Here is a 17,173-nt window from a genome sequence, read left to right on the forward strand (position 1 = left end):
CTTTTTTTGGAGGCTTGTTAATAATTCTCATTTCAGGACAACAAATAGAACGTGGTTGTATTTGTACCAGACATGATGAACACGTCTTTTTTTGGAACGTTAACATATAATTGCAGATACCTGTAAAATGCACCCTGAAATAGTTCAATGGCAAATGCATTCCAGTGTTGAATAGCTTCACGAGAACACACATTTTTATCTTATTGTCTCTGAACTTTCCAGATGATGGTTGTGGACTGGAACCATGTGCACATGAGGGTTCTTAACCTTTTGAAACCTTTGAAATAGCACACCCCTGAAGGCAGATATTGTGGTATGGGAGAGGAATTGTGACACGATGCTATAATAGCTGAGATGATTCTGGTCACAGCACAACAAACTCTCACAAAGCTTAGCAAGGATAGCACAATATCTCGGTCTGTTTGGCCTTGAACGCTGATGTGGAAATGTACGTCTAAGGCTCTGCTGCAGTTGTCCAAATGTTTGTAGAGAAGAAATATCTTATTCCACCTTTTCAGGTAGACCCCTCTTTAAAAATAATTATCACTTTCCTCCAACTCTGAAATCAAGTCCTTGTAATTACTTTGCTGTCAGAAACTCATTTGTGTTGACTCCTACACAGGGGAGAGAGGAGAGAAGCTTGCTAGTTGTGCTTATTAGATCCTGCAAATGAATCATTAAGAGAGTGGTTTGGATAAGAGTGTGCAGTCTAGGGCTTCCTCCTTGCAGCCAGAGAAATCTCCCGTTATGCCATGCTGAGATAGAGTGCCCCACCGAGCAAGCCCAACACACCATGGGATTAAAAAAGCTGATCATTCCTCTTCCTCCTGTGCCTTTATCTTTCAATCTCCGTCCCTTTTTCACCAATTCCCTAAAGCACTCCATTCAGGCACTGGTCTAATTTGGATGCTACTATGAAATAAAACAGAAGCCAGAATATTTTTCCGGGTTGATTTTCTCTTCCCTGGCTTCATAATTGGATCAAGTTCTTTCTCAATAGTATCTCTCTCTTCTTCCGTGTGTTGGTATGACCACAGATGGGCTTTCATAGAGGCTTTTACTGTATCTTGCACTCAGGAGGCTGACGCTCTTCCAAGCTTCAATACCTGACTGTGGAGCGGTAGGAAAGTGATAAAAAAAAAAGAAAAGAAAAAAAATAGAGTACTCTTGGAAATGCACAGGTTTTTATTTCAGGAGCTGCTTGGCCTTTGATGATAGTGAGCTCCAGGAGAAATCTGGAGTGGCTGAATTATTGAGGCAGAGGATGTTCACCCAGCTGTAGGGGCTTTTAAAGATGGACTCATGGGGAGGGCTATAGCGGTGTATCAGAGGACTCTGTATGATAAGCTTAATAAAAAAAAATGAATAAATAAATAACGAGGGTATATTAGATCATGGTGGTCATTTAGAGACTGACTGTGACTTGGAGACCTCAGCATTCTTTTCTGTGCGCATAACCTCACGGTTTTGTTTTGTTTTTTTGTTTTTCACCCCAAGAACAAAGTGAATTGCCCGGCAGTGGAGGTCAAAAAGTTTTCAGTTCAGTTCAAATTTATTTTTATTTGAAGAGTGGTCTGTACAATAGACGCTGTCGCAAAGGTTTACAGAATACAAGGCCTGACCCTAGTGAGCAAGTCAAAGGTGACGGTGCAAAGGAAAAACTCCCCTTGGCTAAAGAAAAGGAGAACTCTTGCGAGGAGCCTTAGAAGGATGGAGGGAAGAGAGGGAAGGGGTCTTCCCCTGTGGTTGGCACCAGTTTGTTAAGGTATAGATTTAGAGTGGTTAGTGTATTTTAGGTAGTAAATAGAAAAATCAAGGAGAATTGACAGGAAAAAATCCAAGAGAAATGAGGTACATCTCAGGACATTGGTTGCGTGAGTACATAGTCAATTTCAATAGGGACTTAACTGAAGAAGCACACAGGAAGGCTGGATGGCTGGCAGGCAATATGGAAGGCTAGCCGGCAGTGGTGCAGGCTAACAAGCAGTATAGAAGATAGCATGTCATGTAGGGTCTAGGAGATGCTTGGGACTAATTATTCAGTGATTATATTGATAGATGGTTTGGCATGTCGGATCTGGCAGATTACTCATCCTTCATATGAGTTTGGGGCTCAGAACAGGTGGCCCACTGGTGGGCAAAGGGAGAAGGCCTTGCATTTCATCTAAGTACAGGGACAAAAGGGACTTGAAAGTATTTCTGGGATCACACAGAATTTTGTGATCAGCTGATGCTATGTAAACGTCTTTAGTTCACTCAATAGTTTCCAGATCTGAGTCCAAAATATGTTTCTGATGGCAGTGAATGAACTGACCACATAATTTCAGTGAAACTCTGCCTGGATGAATGATCGTAAACCTTCTGTGAAGGTTCATAAGTTCGTGAAATACACCAGGAAATGTTTTGGGGCTTCTCATGCACAGAAAAATGATGTGAAGACATTTGTAATTTTAATAATTTATTTGAACAGCTGCAATTAAAATCACAGGAAAATATTTCCATGATTTTTAGAGCATGTCAAGTTGCCCACTAGTGTAACAGTGGAGAGAAATGGATTATGAGTCAACTGACAAGGATGCGTGAAAAGATGAGTGTGTTTGGAGTGGTTTTAGGAATGTTCTAGTATGTTCCATTACTATATATATATGTGTGTGTGTGTGTGTGTGTGTTGGTTGAGCATCCCTAATCCGAAATCCGAAATGTTCCAAAATCCGAAATATTTTGAGCACCGACGATGCCACAAGAAAATTCTACACCTGACCTCACCTGACAGGAGTGACGCTCTGCTCCGTGTGATGAAAGCGTTCGCATGCCTCTGATTGGCAAACAATAACCCTAACCCCATGCTAACCATAACCTTAACCATTTCAAATGCCGACAGCGTTTCCTGACAACGAAACAACCAATCACAGCAGGAGCGTCCCTCTGGCTGATTAATCTAGCAAGCACCTATTCGAATGTATTCCAAAATCTGAAAAAATCCAAAATCCGAAAAACTTCTGGGCCCAGGCATCTTGGATAAGGATACTCAACCTATATGTGTGTGTGTGTGTGTGTGTGTGTGTATATTTTTTTTTTTGTTTTTTTTTCTTTTTTTCTTTACCCTTTCAAATGAAAGAGAACGACGAGGGGACATTGCTTGTGTATTTTGAGTGAAAACATGATGGATCAAGACGGGAAGCTATTGATCAACCCCTCTCAGACACACAGTTGGCGTTAATAAACAAGTGTACTGGAAAAGCAGCACAGAGTAACCTTGAGATAGGAAACTGCCCATGTGAGTCTGTGTGTGTGTGGCTGGGGTTAGAGTATTTATAGAAAGGTCTTTGACTGGCCAACTGTATGTGTGTGACCTTATGCAGACCCGCAGCAATAGTCTGCATCACCCTGTAATTCTGTGCCATGATCAGAGCCACTGTTCTTGTGCCGAAGTCAAAAGCACAGCATATCAGAAGTCGTAAATACCCCAGTGGTCTAGCAACGAGAGAGGAAAATGCCGAGGTAATTAGGCATGACTAGTACATGTGAAGTTAGTGTCTGTGTACGCCGTTCCTCCTTTTTAGCACTTCCAGCATCATCTTTCAAGGTGCCCTCATTTCTTGCAGACAAATGTTACATCCATTGCTTTGTGAGCAAGACTGCAGCTCAAAAAACGTGTTTGTTTACTTGAGTTATTGTGTGGCAACCTTGGCCCAGTTTGTCTCTGTTGCAGGGACATTGGTTTTGTGACTGCAATGAACTCAGCGTGAAAGGGAGGCTAATCCAATCGTTGCCTGTCTCCAGCCATGTTTTGTGATGATGAAAAAGCGAGATATTCCTGTGTGTACTTCTGAATGGTTATAGGGGATGGGTTGTAAATATCCAGTGACATACAGACTCAGTCCTCAATGGTCCGTCCCTCCTGCCTGAATCTTGGAGTATGTTGTTTTTTCCCGACTGTCCTTTTGATTTCTGCCCTCCGTTGGTGCACATCACCTTTGTTTGCTTAGCAGTAATGCAAACACACTCTTTTTGCCCTGTTATGTTGTTCTAAAGCCCTGCGTTAGTGTTGTGCTTTTGTTTGGGCGTCCGTGAGGGGCAAAAAGCAATTTACTCCTGTTGACTAAAGCAGATCTCGTTTGTTTGCTTACGATGTATATAAAGTCCATAAAGATGTTTGTTTTGGCTGGGGGTAGTGGAAGGAACATTCTAATTCCTTTTTTAGTACTGTTGGCATCCCTTACAGTCCAATTTGGTAATTAAAACTTGAAGTAAATCTGAAGGAATGGCGTTGCATATATTCATGTCCTTTTTCTGTCTAATTTTTGTTGTGGAAAATCCCTTGAGGAGCCAAGGCATGGATGAGTGACTAAGTAGCTCTAAAGATCACTGTGATATTATGAAGGCCCTTGGCACAAAATGGAGGTTTAGGGAACCGAAGATAAAGATATGCTTTCACACATGTCATGGGTTTGGCCAACCTTAACCACAAAGGGTGTTGATGAGATGACAGCACAACTTGCCAGCCAGTGCCTGCATACTTACCAGCACACAAGATATTTTATCCACAGCTTGACCCTTTCCACAGGCATCCACACGATTGCTGGTTCTAGCAGCTGTCTTGGCATAGACTCCTGTGTGGATTTCTTGAGCTCCTCGTTTGATGTCCCACGTTAGACTGTAAAGAAGTGAATGCAAATAAATGCTTCCCTTTAAAAAAGAAAAAACGGGTAATCTGAGAGCCTGCCGTACTGTACTGCTATGTGATGAAGAGCGAGTTGCATGCGGGCAAGCGTCAGTCCAAAAGATTCATGTTTCCTGTGAGCCCCCCCAGTCAGGGTTTTTAAGATCCCGATACTCAGTCCATAAACTGTAATCCTGAAAATGGCTGCCGTCTGATGAAAGGGTAGTTCTTTGTTTTTGTCGTATTTTATCGCTATCAATCAGAACCTGTTTCCCTTCTATCATTCTCAGTTTGGTACAGGATGGATTAGAAAACGGTTTGCGTAGTTACTGCCAAATCTAATACAAAGCTTTTTGTGCTTTATTTCCTGTTTTGAAAACCTATTATTTTGCATTTTAATTTTAGGTTGCTCAGCACCTTGTGCCATTTCGCACAAAAAGATCTCATTCAGGGTGCAACTTAATAAGGATACGTGCGTCATATCTCACGCTGAAAGAAATGATTTAGGGAAAGATGATGAGTATCTGCAGCTTATCTCTCTTCGGTGGAGGTAGTCCTTATTTCCAACATCAGTTAGCATGTCAGACTCTTGATTCTCCCAGAAAACAGTAAGCCCCCTATTTCATGTAATTAGTTCCTTCCTTGATGGCAGACTAAGTCTCATTAAAAAGTGGGCACAAGTCAGCTGATAACACTCTCCCTCTGTGTAATTAATGGCCAGGGAGACGAGTCGCTAAGCTGACAATGAAGCTGCACCTTTTTGAATGGGCACCGAGGGGAAACTATAATTCAGCATTTGCAAGCCATCTGCTTTCATTTCAATTTTGAGCTGTGTTTGACATGTGCGGAGAGCGCACTATTTTCAGCAAAGTAGCGTGACTGAATTTAAAATTGTGCCTGTTATTTGGGAGCCCCTTAATTAATGCAGTAGTCAGCCGAGCAGTGGCTTCTTTCTCCAGTTTCACATGGTGGGGGGGGGGGGGGGGGGGGGGCAGCATCTCTCGGTGAGGGAAGAGATAAACTCTCTCCTAACCTTCAAGCGTGACCCCCGTGCATTTCATAAATGTGCCACAGATAAGACGATCTTGACGGGAAGAACTTGCCAGCTCAAAACCAGGCTTTTTGCTCACCTATTAGGGCCTGTAATGGTCTGACTCAGTGAGCCTGATTCAGTCCCAGTCCCTGCTCAATTTTCACCCTTCTAACAGGCAATCTCAGAAGCCAGCCTGATACTCCCCGTAGGCCCTCCACCAGGATTGAGTGCTGGATCTGGCTTTGGAATCTGGGTTGCACAGCCCCTCAATTAGAGACTAGTCTTGTATCATATTGCACAATACATGTATGGCATCAACACTGACCTGTGGGTTTATAGTGTTGGATGAGATAAGGAGGGGATCCACAGCAAAAATGTAATGACGTCTTAGGTTCAGGCGCTCAAATCTCTTTTTATTTATTTATTTATTTATTTATTTATTTATTTATTTTCTGGCATTTAAATGACCTTAAAATCATTGCAGGCAGCATTATTTTCACCCAAGGCCAGAGAATATGCAATCAAATCCCTGGAGGGGTGAAAATTGATTTGAATAGGATCATGGGACTTAAATCGTCTATTTTTAACAGTTTATATCATGAAAGTAAGAGCAACTGCATAATGTAGAGCAGTTCACCCAAGGTACCACTGATGGGAGGAAATCAGCATTACAAAACTGTTTATTCATATCCCTCGAGTCTCAGCATGTACATTTGAAAGGTGATGAACATTCATCAAATGCTTCTGGACATTTCAAAGTACTTTCTCTGCTCCCCTTATTTTGATAGGTAAATGTCATCATAATTGCTTGTCTCCTAAGTAAACATGTCCATAAATGATTGTTACCCTTTGATTCTGTTAAGTTTTTAAATTCAAAACGGTCTTCTTTTCTTATTTTCTGCCCTTCCTTATTTCTCAGGTACGACACAATCACAAACCAGTGGGAGACGGTGTCTTCTCTGCCTAAGCCTGTGCACTCTGCCGCAGCAACTGTGTGTGGGGGTAAGATTTACGTATTTGGCGGAGTGAACGAGGCAGGCCGATCAGCAGGGGTACTGCAGTCTTATGTGCCTCAGAACAACACCTGGAGCTTCATCGAGTCTCCTATGATAGGTACGGATTGGTTTTTCTCTCCTTATTCTGCCTTGGAATTTTTGCACTGTCTGTTTGTACATGTTTTGCACTCATGCACTTTATGTAGTCTTGTGTAGGCCTGTGTATTTTTTTTTGTTGTTGTTTTTGACTCAGTTAGTTCTGTGTAGTCTCATATGGTGTTGTGTTGTTCTATGCAGCACCACGGTCCAGGAGGAACGCTGTTTCATCTCACTGGGTGCGAGCTGTATATGGTAGAAATACCAATAAAGCCTGTGTCTACATCTCTCCAGTACTGCCCTGTGCTCCTTCATGAATAGTGCTATGTTACTATATTCATTTACGTGCTTGGAAACCGTGTCTGATTTTTCTTAGTTTGCAGTGTTTTAATTTCACACAGCTTCCCCTCGGCAAACACGCAAAAGGCAGAGGAGTAGTTTTCGTTTGCTGATATCTTAATTTGCTGTGTTGGAGAATCTTAGTGCGTTCAGACTGTTACAAGTCCCATTTCACTCTAACACTGATGCTGAAGCTGAATTTCGATTCAACGTGACGAGGACCATTATTATGCTGCAGCCTGGTGTTCTGAGTGTAGGGTGATGTCCAGGCCTGTGTGAATGACAGGATGGTCATCAGAGGTGTTGAAGGTAGCATGTGAACGGCAGAGATGGATGAGCAGTCACCTAGAAGAGAATGAGTCACACAGGGATCTGACTTCTCAGCCACCCAGCTGTGGAAAGCACGTACTCCAGGGATGGGTCACCAGCTGCACAGACATATAGGTGTTTCATTAGGTGTACCATTTTACTTATTATGAAGAATAACAACTGGCAGCTATTGCATGTACCTTCAGTAAACCAAATTGGAACTTTAATTCATCTGCTGTTTACGTATTTTAAACTATCGTAAATTCTCAATTAGTGGGGGCCTTTATTTACCCCAACTGAAGAAAGAACCAGGCCTTTATCAGAGACAGGGCATTATTTAATTTGTTCATATGACCTGCAACATCATAATGCAAATGAAACAGCGCAGATTGTCTTAGGTTTGTGTGCTATTGTGAAAGCTACAAGGTGAGATTGTTTAACTAAGCTGATGCAATATACATATCTGTATATTGCATCAGCTTGTGTGGAATGCACAATAAAGTTTAGTTCACAGATCGCACAAAAGTGGATGTTTCATGAGCATTCAAACTGCAGAATTTTTCGTGGATCATTTTAATGTACTAATGTTACCTGAATTTGGAGAGAGAACGAAGAGCCCAATTATCGACAGATTAACTGCAACCATCTGCTTTTTTGCTTGTTTGTTTGTTCATTTGTCTGTTTATTTCATTTTCATCCCCTTTTCACTCAGATTGGTCATGACCAATTCCCTTGTAGTTCTATTCTTCACCGCTTGTACAACCCCCGCTCTGGCCCGGGGAGGGGGGGGCCTAGACTACCACATGTCCCCTCTGATACATGAGGAGTCACCAACCGCTTCTTTTCACCAGACCGTGGAGGGCTTTTCTGGGACACCGTGAGAGGTTCACGCTATGCTCCCCAGATCTGCCCACCACTAATCTGGCACCCTAACCAAATAATGGCAGTTGCCATTGCAACGATAGACAGACAATCCTCTACTGGCTTCCCACCCACAAACACAACCAGCGGTGTTCGTATGGATGCCCAGCCAAGCCAAACGCACCATTTCTGTTTTAAGAATTTGTTTTTCGCTTTTGTTTTAAGTACCTGTGTAGACTCTGACATAGAAGCAACTTTAAAAATTAAAAGTAAGGGTATTTCGTATCACACTTCTTCTGAAATTGCAATAATGTAATCTGTGTTCTACCACATATTTTTCATTTAAATGATTCTATGTGTGGTGAAATTAATTCATTTCCAAATTCAAACATAGATATTACCAGAGTTTTTCAAAAAAGAGCTTTCACTTCATCAAATGTAGTATGATTCTGCGCAACACATATACACATCATATGGGTATATGTCTATGCACAGTTCAGACGAATGAACATAAAAGTATATGTTACGTAAGTGTGATTTCATTTTCCCACCTCTACTCCACTGTCCTTTCTCGGTTCAGTGCTTTCAGAGCGCTCAGAGCAGAGGTATGAGCAACTGACTCATTCAGACGAAAACAATACGCATATTTTAGCACTTTGACTGCTTCACACATATTACTGTTAGAAAATTTATGAAATGGAGGAACATCCATGTTCATATATTTTTTTTTTTCTAATTCCGCCAGACTGTACTAAAAACTTGATTACCATACGTAAAGAATTACCTAGTTTTTGCTCTAACAGCAGCTTCTAATTTGTTCTGGACAAGATGCAAAACTTGCTATGGCAAAGAAATGTTTTAGGACTCCTCTTAAATGAAATAATACTGTTAATACTAATTTCTTTGGAAAAAGTGGTATTAGACAACTCGGTAAATGTAAGTTTAATGTTTCAAAATGATTCTGACATCTCTGTATCTGCTTAATTCAGTTGATGAACATATGATGTCTTCGAGCCGTGATGCCATAGGTAGTCATTTAACCTGGTAGACGTTTAATGCAGTGTTTGTCTATAAATCCGTGGCTTGGGTTTCAAAGAGCCAGATTCGCTATGCAAGCATTTACATAAATAAGCAATGAATTGATTAATGGTGTCTGGGTGACAAAGGGAATGGAAAGAATGCAGTGCATTCTGGCAGGTCAGATGGGGTCCCATGCAAAGGTTAGGGCTGTTGATGAAAAGCTAGGTTGAATCATGAGAAAAACGCATTAACATTGCATCAGCGGTGCACTATTATCGAAAAGAGAGAAGCCCTTATTGACTGAGCTAATCTGTAAGAAAGACATGTACTCACACATATGCTGTCAGAGCCCACTCCCAGCACACATGCACACCACACACACACGCACGCATGCGCGCGCACACACACGTATTTACATTCTTATTCACAATAGAGCAGTTGATATGACTTCTCAGAGAGTCTTGAACTGGCACTGCACAGTTTGTGGCCATGTTTTCTAAGAAAGCACTCGCCAAAGGCAATTTCATCCTTTTGCAAATGTCCTCTTCTGAGAACAGCCCACGATGACCAGAGCGCAAGGCTAGATCAAAGTCATTACATTCTAGAGAGTGACCCTCATGTGAAATCAAACAACTACAGGCTAACAATGACCTGACGTGCAGGTAGACAAAGTAATCACACCATGGTTGTTCATAAAAGAGAAACCCTTTAGTCTTACGTTCAGACTAACTTTAAAACCTCATAAAATGACTATGTCACAGGAGTGACCCTTGACTGAAAAGGAGCACGCTCTATTGGTAATTGTTAAAGGGCTGACTGATGTGGAAAGATCTCCAGTCATGTGAAGTGGAGTAGCTATGCTTGAACAAATAATTAACTATCTGAGTGCTTCGGTTTGGCCTGAAATGTAATGGCTGAATCCCTTTGTGTTGCCTCTTTCAGCTCATGCCCATTGATTTTTATGTCACCCAGGATACTGTGGCCCTGGGTCACATGGGTTGTTTTAGCTGTATCACCTTTAGCTTTTAGCTGAATGTCGGCTTAGTTGTCTAATCCAGGAACATAGTGAGGTTGCCCTTAGAATCACCCAGCCATAGCGAAGCTTCTATCTCTTAAAAATGCCATAGAAGCTGTTTTTGCTGAGAGCTTGTATCATTATCGGCAATGAACGGATAGAGATTTAAATGAAGTGATGTTGTTCGGGACAGAGACAAATGTCCCTGTTATTTTTTCATCAAATATGACTAGATTATGGCTGTACTGCCATTATTACAATGTAGGGATTTGTCTAAACACTGACCCAGTGATTATTGCTGTAGATGCTAAGAATCAACCTTGAATTCTCCAGAACTGAGATCATCACAGAACGCTCCTGGGCTTTCTGTAAACTAACACAGCCAGAGCACCTGTGTATTGACAGACAAGCCTACGAGCCTGTGAGGGTTTCTCCGGGGGACGGGAGCATAATATTGCTGGGAGAAACTATTGAAACAATTAGAGGTGCAAATGACACGAATAGACATCAGTGTGTTTGAATGACATCTTGGGCCCGTTGCAGCGAGCTGCTCGTTCTCATGCTTGACAAGCAGCACCGAGGGCCAAAGGCACAGATCCGCTAATGTTCCACATGCCCCGAATCCTCCACATGGCAGGGAACCGCATTACCAAAGCCGCTGCCAACCAATGAGTCGTCTTACGCCCTGCTGATGCACTTATTGTGTTCAACAGGCAAGAAATGCTCAAGGATATGCTCCTATTGTGCTGTCTAATGTTATGTGTTTAACATGTAAATAACCCTGCTGTGGAAGCAGCTCTGCCCACAGCAACTGCCTGTGTAAAAACGATGAACTGACTCGGGCAGCAGTGGACTTTCTTTCTTTGTGGAGGTGTGAAATATTGTTTGAGAGCAAGAAGTGGAAGCCAGTGTTTACTAAACACTGAGAGATAAGCTTTGTTATCAGTCTGCGTCTGTGTGTATATGTGTTTGTTTGTGTTTGTTTGTGTGTGTGTGGTGTGTGTGTGTGTGTGTGTGTGTCCACGTGAGCTCGCTTGTGTGTGTGTGTGTGTGTGTGTGTGTTTGTGCATCTTGAGCAGTCCCGTTTACCAGTTGCACCCACCCACTGAGAATGGCAGATTGACACTCCACTCCTCAGCAGGGGTGTGGCAGCAAAGCTTGTGGTTGAGAAGAGCTACACACACACACACACACACACACACAGTGAACCCTCAGGAATCGTTTTGATGACAGAATGTGTTCAAGCAGAGAGTTATGTGTCAGAGTTTTAGAAGGAAGATTAAATCAAGCCAAGAGGCTTAGGCTCCGACTACTGCTGGGCCTTATGCCAGAGTCACCCTTAACTATGAATTCTGCAGAGAGAGAGAGCACAGAATACATCATAGAGCTTCAGCAATGACAGCCTTTTGTTATCCTGTTAAGAGTTTAACACTGAAAAGTGAAAAGACTTTCCGGACTTATCTGTACTGATACTGGTTTTACTATTAGTATTCATCACTGCTTTTCTGTTTGTACATTCTTACATTATCCACAATATCTTTTCTCCCCAGGATCTTCCACTCCAACTTGGAGAAGCTTCAAAAATTTAATTAACTTTGCATGCCCAAGTTTCACTTCTACGGATGACGTTAAAATCACAGCTGTTGGGGAAGATGTGATTGTAATTCAATTACTCACCATATTCATGAATTATTCATATGTTTTTCAGCTTAATTACTCAAACAAAAAGGGTGTGAATCTCATCTAGACCTGCATAATATAGCTGAGGAGAGATATTGATTGTCAATACGCCGGTAGGCCAATTGACCCTGGGCTTCTACTGAAGCACAGTTGCTGCTTTTTCATTCGTATAATGACCATAATTAAAATATAAACAAACCCAGTGGCCGCTTATTAGCGCTGAATTCGCTCGGAAAACCCTCAGGCTGTGAGTGTCACTCTGTGCTCCTTCACAGGATTGTTGGTAATCCTGTTTTAAAAGCATAAAAAACTATGGGAAGAAGCAGTAATGATTCAAATGCATGAAGTAATCTCTAGTGTTTTTGTTGCTGTGTAAAATATTCGTTTAATCTGCAAGGAGAACAATATAGAGTGTATGGTACATGGCTAGATATAAGAATGTTGTTTTTTGTGTCTGTGTGTCTGTGTGTGTGGGTGTGTGTGCGCGTGTGTGTGTAGATAACAAGTACGCTCCAGCTGTGACGCTCAATGGTTTTATCTATATCCTGGGTGGAGCCTACGCCCGTGCCACCACCATCTATGACCCGGAGAAAGGCAATATCAAAGCTGGCTCCAACATGAACCACTCCAGGCAGTTCTGCAGGTGAGGACTTCACACTGACCACATGCCAACATCACTTCCAGTCTAGTGTTTACACTCAGCATCCAGGTTAAAAGTAGAGCGATCTGTAAGCTTCACGTGAGATCTGACTCCTATGACAGTAATCCACCCAGTTACACAGACATATCGGCATATCAGCGTTTAACATTTCATGAATGGCCTACTTTCTCTATTCAGTATGGAATTAGTTTGTTCCATATTTTATATGTTAACTGATAGCCGTATCAATGACTGACATCCACAGTGGGGTTTTTTTTTCTCCATGAAGGTTCTTCCAAAAGCAGGCAGTTAGAGTTATAGCAAAGTGATGCTGGCTGCTCCACCTTCTCATTGCTGAAGTTTATGCAGGAAACCAAGAGCAGAGGGTGACTAGACAGAGTGTCTCTTGTGCACACATAAGGACTATTTTCATTAACCATCAGTTCACAATATAAACATTAAATTCATGCTTAGCAACTAAGTGCTAGCAGCTCAATGTGGAAACAGGAAACATTTTCAGGCAATGTTTTAAAGACTCCACATTTTTACCTTTTGTACAGCATAGTGCAAGATAAACAGCCTGGCAGCATTTTCTTTCTTTTTTTTTTTAAATGTGTGGTCTCTTGTCTTATGTTTCCTCTTCCTTAAATAGCCATATCACACTATAGATCTGTGCTTTTAAAACAACAATTAGACACAGAAGGAGAGGGAGAGAAAAAGAGAGAGAGAGAGAGAGAGGGAGAGCAGAGAATTTCCTCTAAAATAGCAGAACCTTTTACTCACACTTGACAGACTTTGAGCCCATCCAGCCACTTCTGATAGCCTGAAATACATTAAGGGCTTTTCTGTCTAGATTGTCTGACACACCATTTCTGTTTGAAGGGGTTGAATGCTTTGTAACAGTTTCACATTTTCTCAGAAAGTTTTCCAAAGGAAGAAGGTGTATTTTCCTTTCCTTGGTATTTCAAGTGGACAGAAATTGTGAAAGCACAAATGGAAAGTCGCTGGAAATGGAGAAATGAAATACTGATGAATTATTGTTGACCTATACACTTCATTGAAGGTAGTCATTCAGGCTGTATGGACTGGGGAAAAATTCAAAACTGAATTTGTTCTGGCGTTTCTTTTTCCCCCCTTTCTTCTTAATCTTATGAATTCATTTTCCATCCCCTGAGTTGGGCTTTGGGCTACATCTGTCTTTGAGAATCATTTGTATTCACAGCAGAGAGGGTAATTAGCTTGATGGTAGATTAAGCATGGATGGGGCCCAGAACAATTGCATGCATGTCACATTTCCTCCTGAATTTGGTATCTATTTATATACATGTATGTAAGTGTCTGAGGACGTGTGTATGTGTGCTATAACTAACTTGTCTAGAAATAGCCCTGCCTGTTTTAGTTTTTTAAAGAATAGTGTCTGCATTTTGTAGCATTCTGTAAACGTGAAGAGATCATTATCAAAGCATTGGATTGAAATATAGAATAACCTAGAACTGGTCTAAACATGATAGACCAGTTCTAGGTTATTCTAAGCTACTGGACATTAGATGACAAAAGGTTCTTTTTTTTACGCCTGGACTTTGTTACTGTGGATTTCAAACACATGTTCTAAATCCGTGCCAGATCCACTCACATTCTGCTCTCTGTTTTTTCTGTAGTGCGGTGGTCCTGGATGGGAAGATCTATGCTACTGGGGGCATTGTGAGCAGTGAGGGGCCAGCCCTGGGCAACATGGAGGCCTTTGATCCAAGCAGCAACGTGTGGACGTTACAGCAGAACATGCCTTGCCCGCTCTTTAGACACGGCTGCGTGGTCATCAAGAAATACATCCAGAGTGGCTGACGCGGACAAACATGACTCTGTTCCCAGTGGCCGTTCCCCCCAGGATTAGCAGCGCTGACATTGATGCCTCCGGTGAAGCCATGCACTCTCACCCCTCCCGTTTCAAGAGCCTTCCAGACAGCCCACCCACCCACCGACCCACCCTCACCCTTTTAGGCACTCCACGGTTCGCCCCCCCCCCCCCCTCCCCCGGGCACCTCAGACTCATCCTCACGGAATGTAGAAGCTAATCTTCGCCGCTTGGCGCAAACAGGCCCAGTGCCTTACCAATGCGCTTTCGTGTAACTTATCCCACCTCACAATACTGTCACTAGATGTTTGTAGTGGCACAAGCCTTAATGCTCCATGGCTGGTTTCGTACAACTGTGTGTGTGTGTGTGTGTGTGTGTGTGTGTTTTTTTTGTTTTTTTTTTCCACTGCTCAAATTTCAGTGGGGAAGTTTTTGTAATAGTTTGCCAGTGTTTTCATAAGTCATGTTGGTTAATTTTTTTGGCGGGGTGGGTAGGGTGGGGGAGGGGGTACTAACATTCACATTGAGTTTGAGCAGTCAGCATGTTAGATTTCAGTAATCAATGGAAAAGCTTGTTCAGTTCTTATTGTTTTATTGTTCGTTTGTTCATTTGTTTGTTCATTTGTTTGTTTGGGGTTTTTTTTGTGTGTTTGTGAAGATTTTAATTAGTAATTCAATTCAGAATGTATACATGTAAAGAAAGGAATGTTATTTTATTTAAACACTTCTGAAGGAGGAAGCTGATGCTAGTTTAAGCTGTTTTCAGCAACAAGAGCTGTCGAATTTAGGATTCTTTACTTGGGATTTATTTAATGTAAGACGGCGTGAGACGCAAGAAATGAGTGTGTAAAAAAATGTGAAAAGCATTCCTTTCCCGAATGAACTGAAGATAAGGCTACTACTGCTGGAGAGACCATTCCTTCTCCCATATAGCCTTCATCCTGGACAAAGACGTGACGGAGCAGGGCCTGACACCTCCAATAGAGACTAACTGGAAATAAACTGGAGATAAACCACAGAGACTTACAAATGGATCATTGCACACTTCTCTTGCACTCAGCCAAAGCACAAATGATTCAAGGCTCGGAGTGAACATATACTATTTTTTTGCTCTTTGTTTTATCTGCATCACTGTTTGTCAGGTTCACTGGCTGAAGTGAGCTTATTTGACTCTAAAGGACTCTAAGAGAGGCAGGTTTTGGTTCAGTGTAAATTAGGAAAGAAGAAAATCTGTTTATTTTAGGAAATTCAAAGTGATGACAGTTGTTTTTAGAAAAAAAAATGTATAGTATTGTTGGAGAAAATGTTACGTACCAAAAATGAGCAGTTGTTCAACCCCCACATAGCTGTTATTGTTTGAATTAATGATTTTCATCGTTAATTATAACAATAATGAGTATGCAAAATATAAGTACAACATTAATTATCACAATGTCTTGTTTTTTTTAATTATTATTATTATATCGGTGATTCCAATACTGTCGTTTTCCAGACATCATTTCTTAACAGCACTGAAATGTGTGTCCACCAAAAGATGAGAAATTATTTCTCTCACTTATATCTAAAACTAAATTACTATTTAAAATATGATAGAGATATCTGCCAACATCGCAGGTGACAGAAACTGAACAAATATAATAATATGGCATTATTAACTGTAAGACTGTTGGTTAGACATTCAGAAATCTCTTCATATTTTTCACTGGTTTGAATTATTTTGGACAAGTGGTATAGTTATCTTAACATCATTTAAGAGCTTTCAGATATACTGAATGACAGTCCATGGCAACCACGTGTGTAAAAACAGACTAAAAGGTACCTGCTTCTGTTTTGAGAACATTTGAGTCGCTCTAATAACTGCCACAGTTCTCACCATTACACTTAGGCAACTTTTGAGAATCTGTTCAAGCAAGGCTGTAATTTTAAAGGTTTGAAATGCTGCAATTATGTTTCATTTCAGTATCTTCTTTTTTATCCTTGTCTCTCTAAGGCTTGTCATAGCTGGAAGGTTAGTTGCTGGGCTTAGGCCCAGTATGGAACTATTTTCCCTGATTGCAGCCCACAATATTTTTTTCTGAGGTGAAATGATTAATACCCTCTCTGATCTTTTTATCAGTTTCCTTCTGTCTTTAACAGCCTGTCCTGGCCACTATCACACACACCCACGCACAGGCGCACACACACTTAAACAAACACAGGCACACACCTAATTGACTTTAAAAGAGCTGGACGGTGTTAGAAGAGCACATGCCAAGTGCAGAGACGTTTCACATCTTTCAGTTGCAGCACCTGTCAGGGTCCATCTCCAGCTCTGTGCCAATAGCCTTTCCCTCATATACCGTATCACTAGCCCATCCATCAAAATCATGTATCAGACCCCTGGTGGCATTTAAATAAACTAGGCCAGTGTCTCTGTATCTCGTATCCTCTATGTGTGTGCACGTGTGTGTGTGTGTGTGTGAGAGAGAGAGAGAGAAAGAAAGAGAGGGAGAGAGAGAATTTCAAACAGAGCTTTTGTCATTACTCTTTTTGTTGTTTTAATAAATTTTGATTCCCTTCTAACCACCACATCTCCCATTTAAACATCATCACATGATGTTGGCTCGTCTCTCATAATTACATGCTTGGTATCTTGTGGGACTGTACTTTTCACAGGATGGGTATTGTTCT

The 17,173-nt window shown here is 41.5% G+C and overlaps 1 protein-coding gene across 1 annotated transcript in view; it reads left to right on the top strand.

Moving 5' to 3' along the window:
* The window catches only part of LOC115822043 (kelch-like protein 29), a 54,468-nt gene extending 39,885 nt beyond the window's left edge, over nucleotides 1-14,583 (top strand). The window contains exons 10-12 of the mRNA XM_030785693.1: nucleotides 6,616-6,809; nucleotides 12,510-12,654; nucleotides 14,310-14,583. Of these exons, the coding sequence (XP_030641553.1) occupies nucleotides 6,616-6,809; nucleotides 12,510-12,654; nucleotides 14,310-14,493 (523 nt within the window). The 3' untranslated portion in view covers nucleotides 14,494-14,583. The remainder of the gene's footprint in view (nucleotides 1-6,615; nucleotides 6,810-12,509; nucleotides 12,655-14,309) is intronic.
* The last annotated feature ends 2,590 nt before the right edge of the window (nucleotides 14,584-17,173 follow it).

Source organism: Chanos chanos, chromosome 1 (assembly GCF_902362185.1).
Source record: "Chanos chanos chromosome 1, fChaCha1.1, whole genome shotgun sequence".
Taxonomy (NCBI): domain Eukaryota; kingdom Metazoa; phylum Chordata; class Actinopteri; order Gonorynchiformes; family Chanidae; genus Chanos; species Chanos chanos.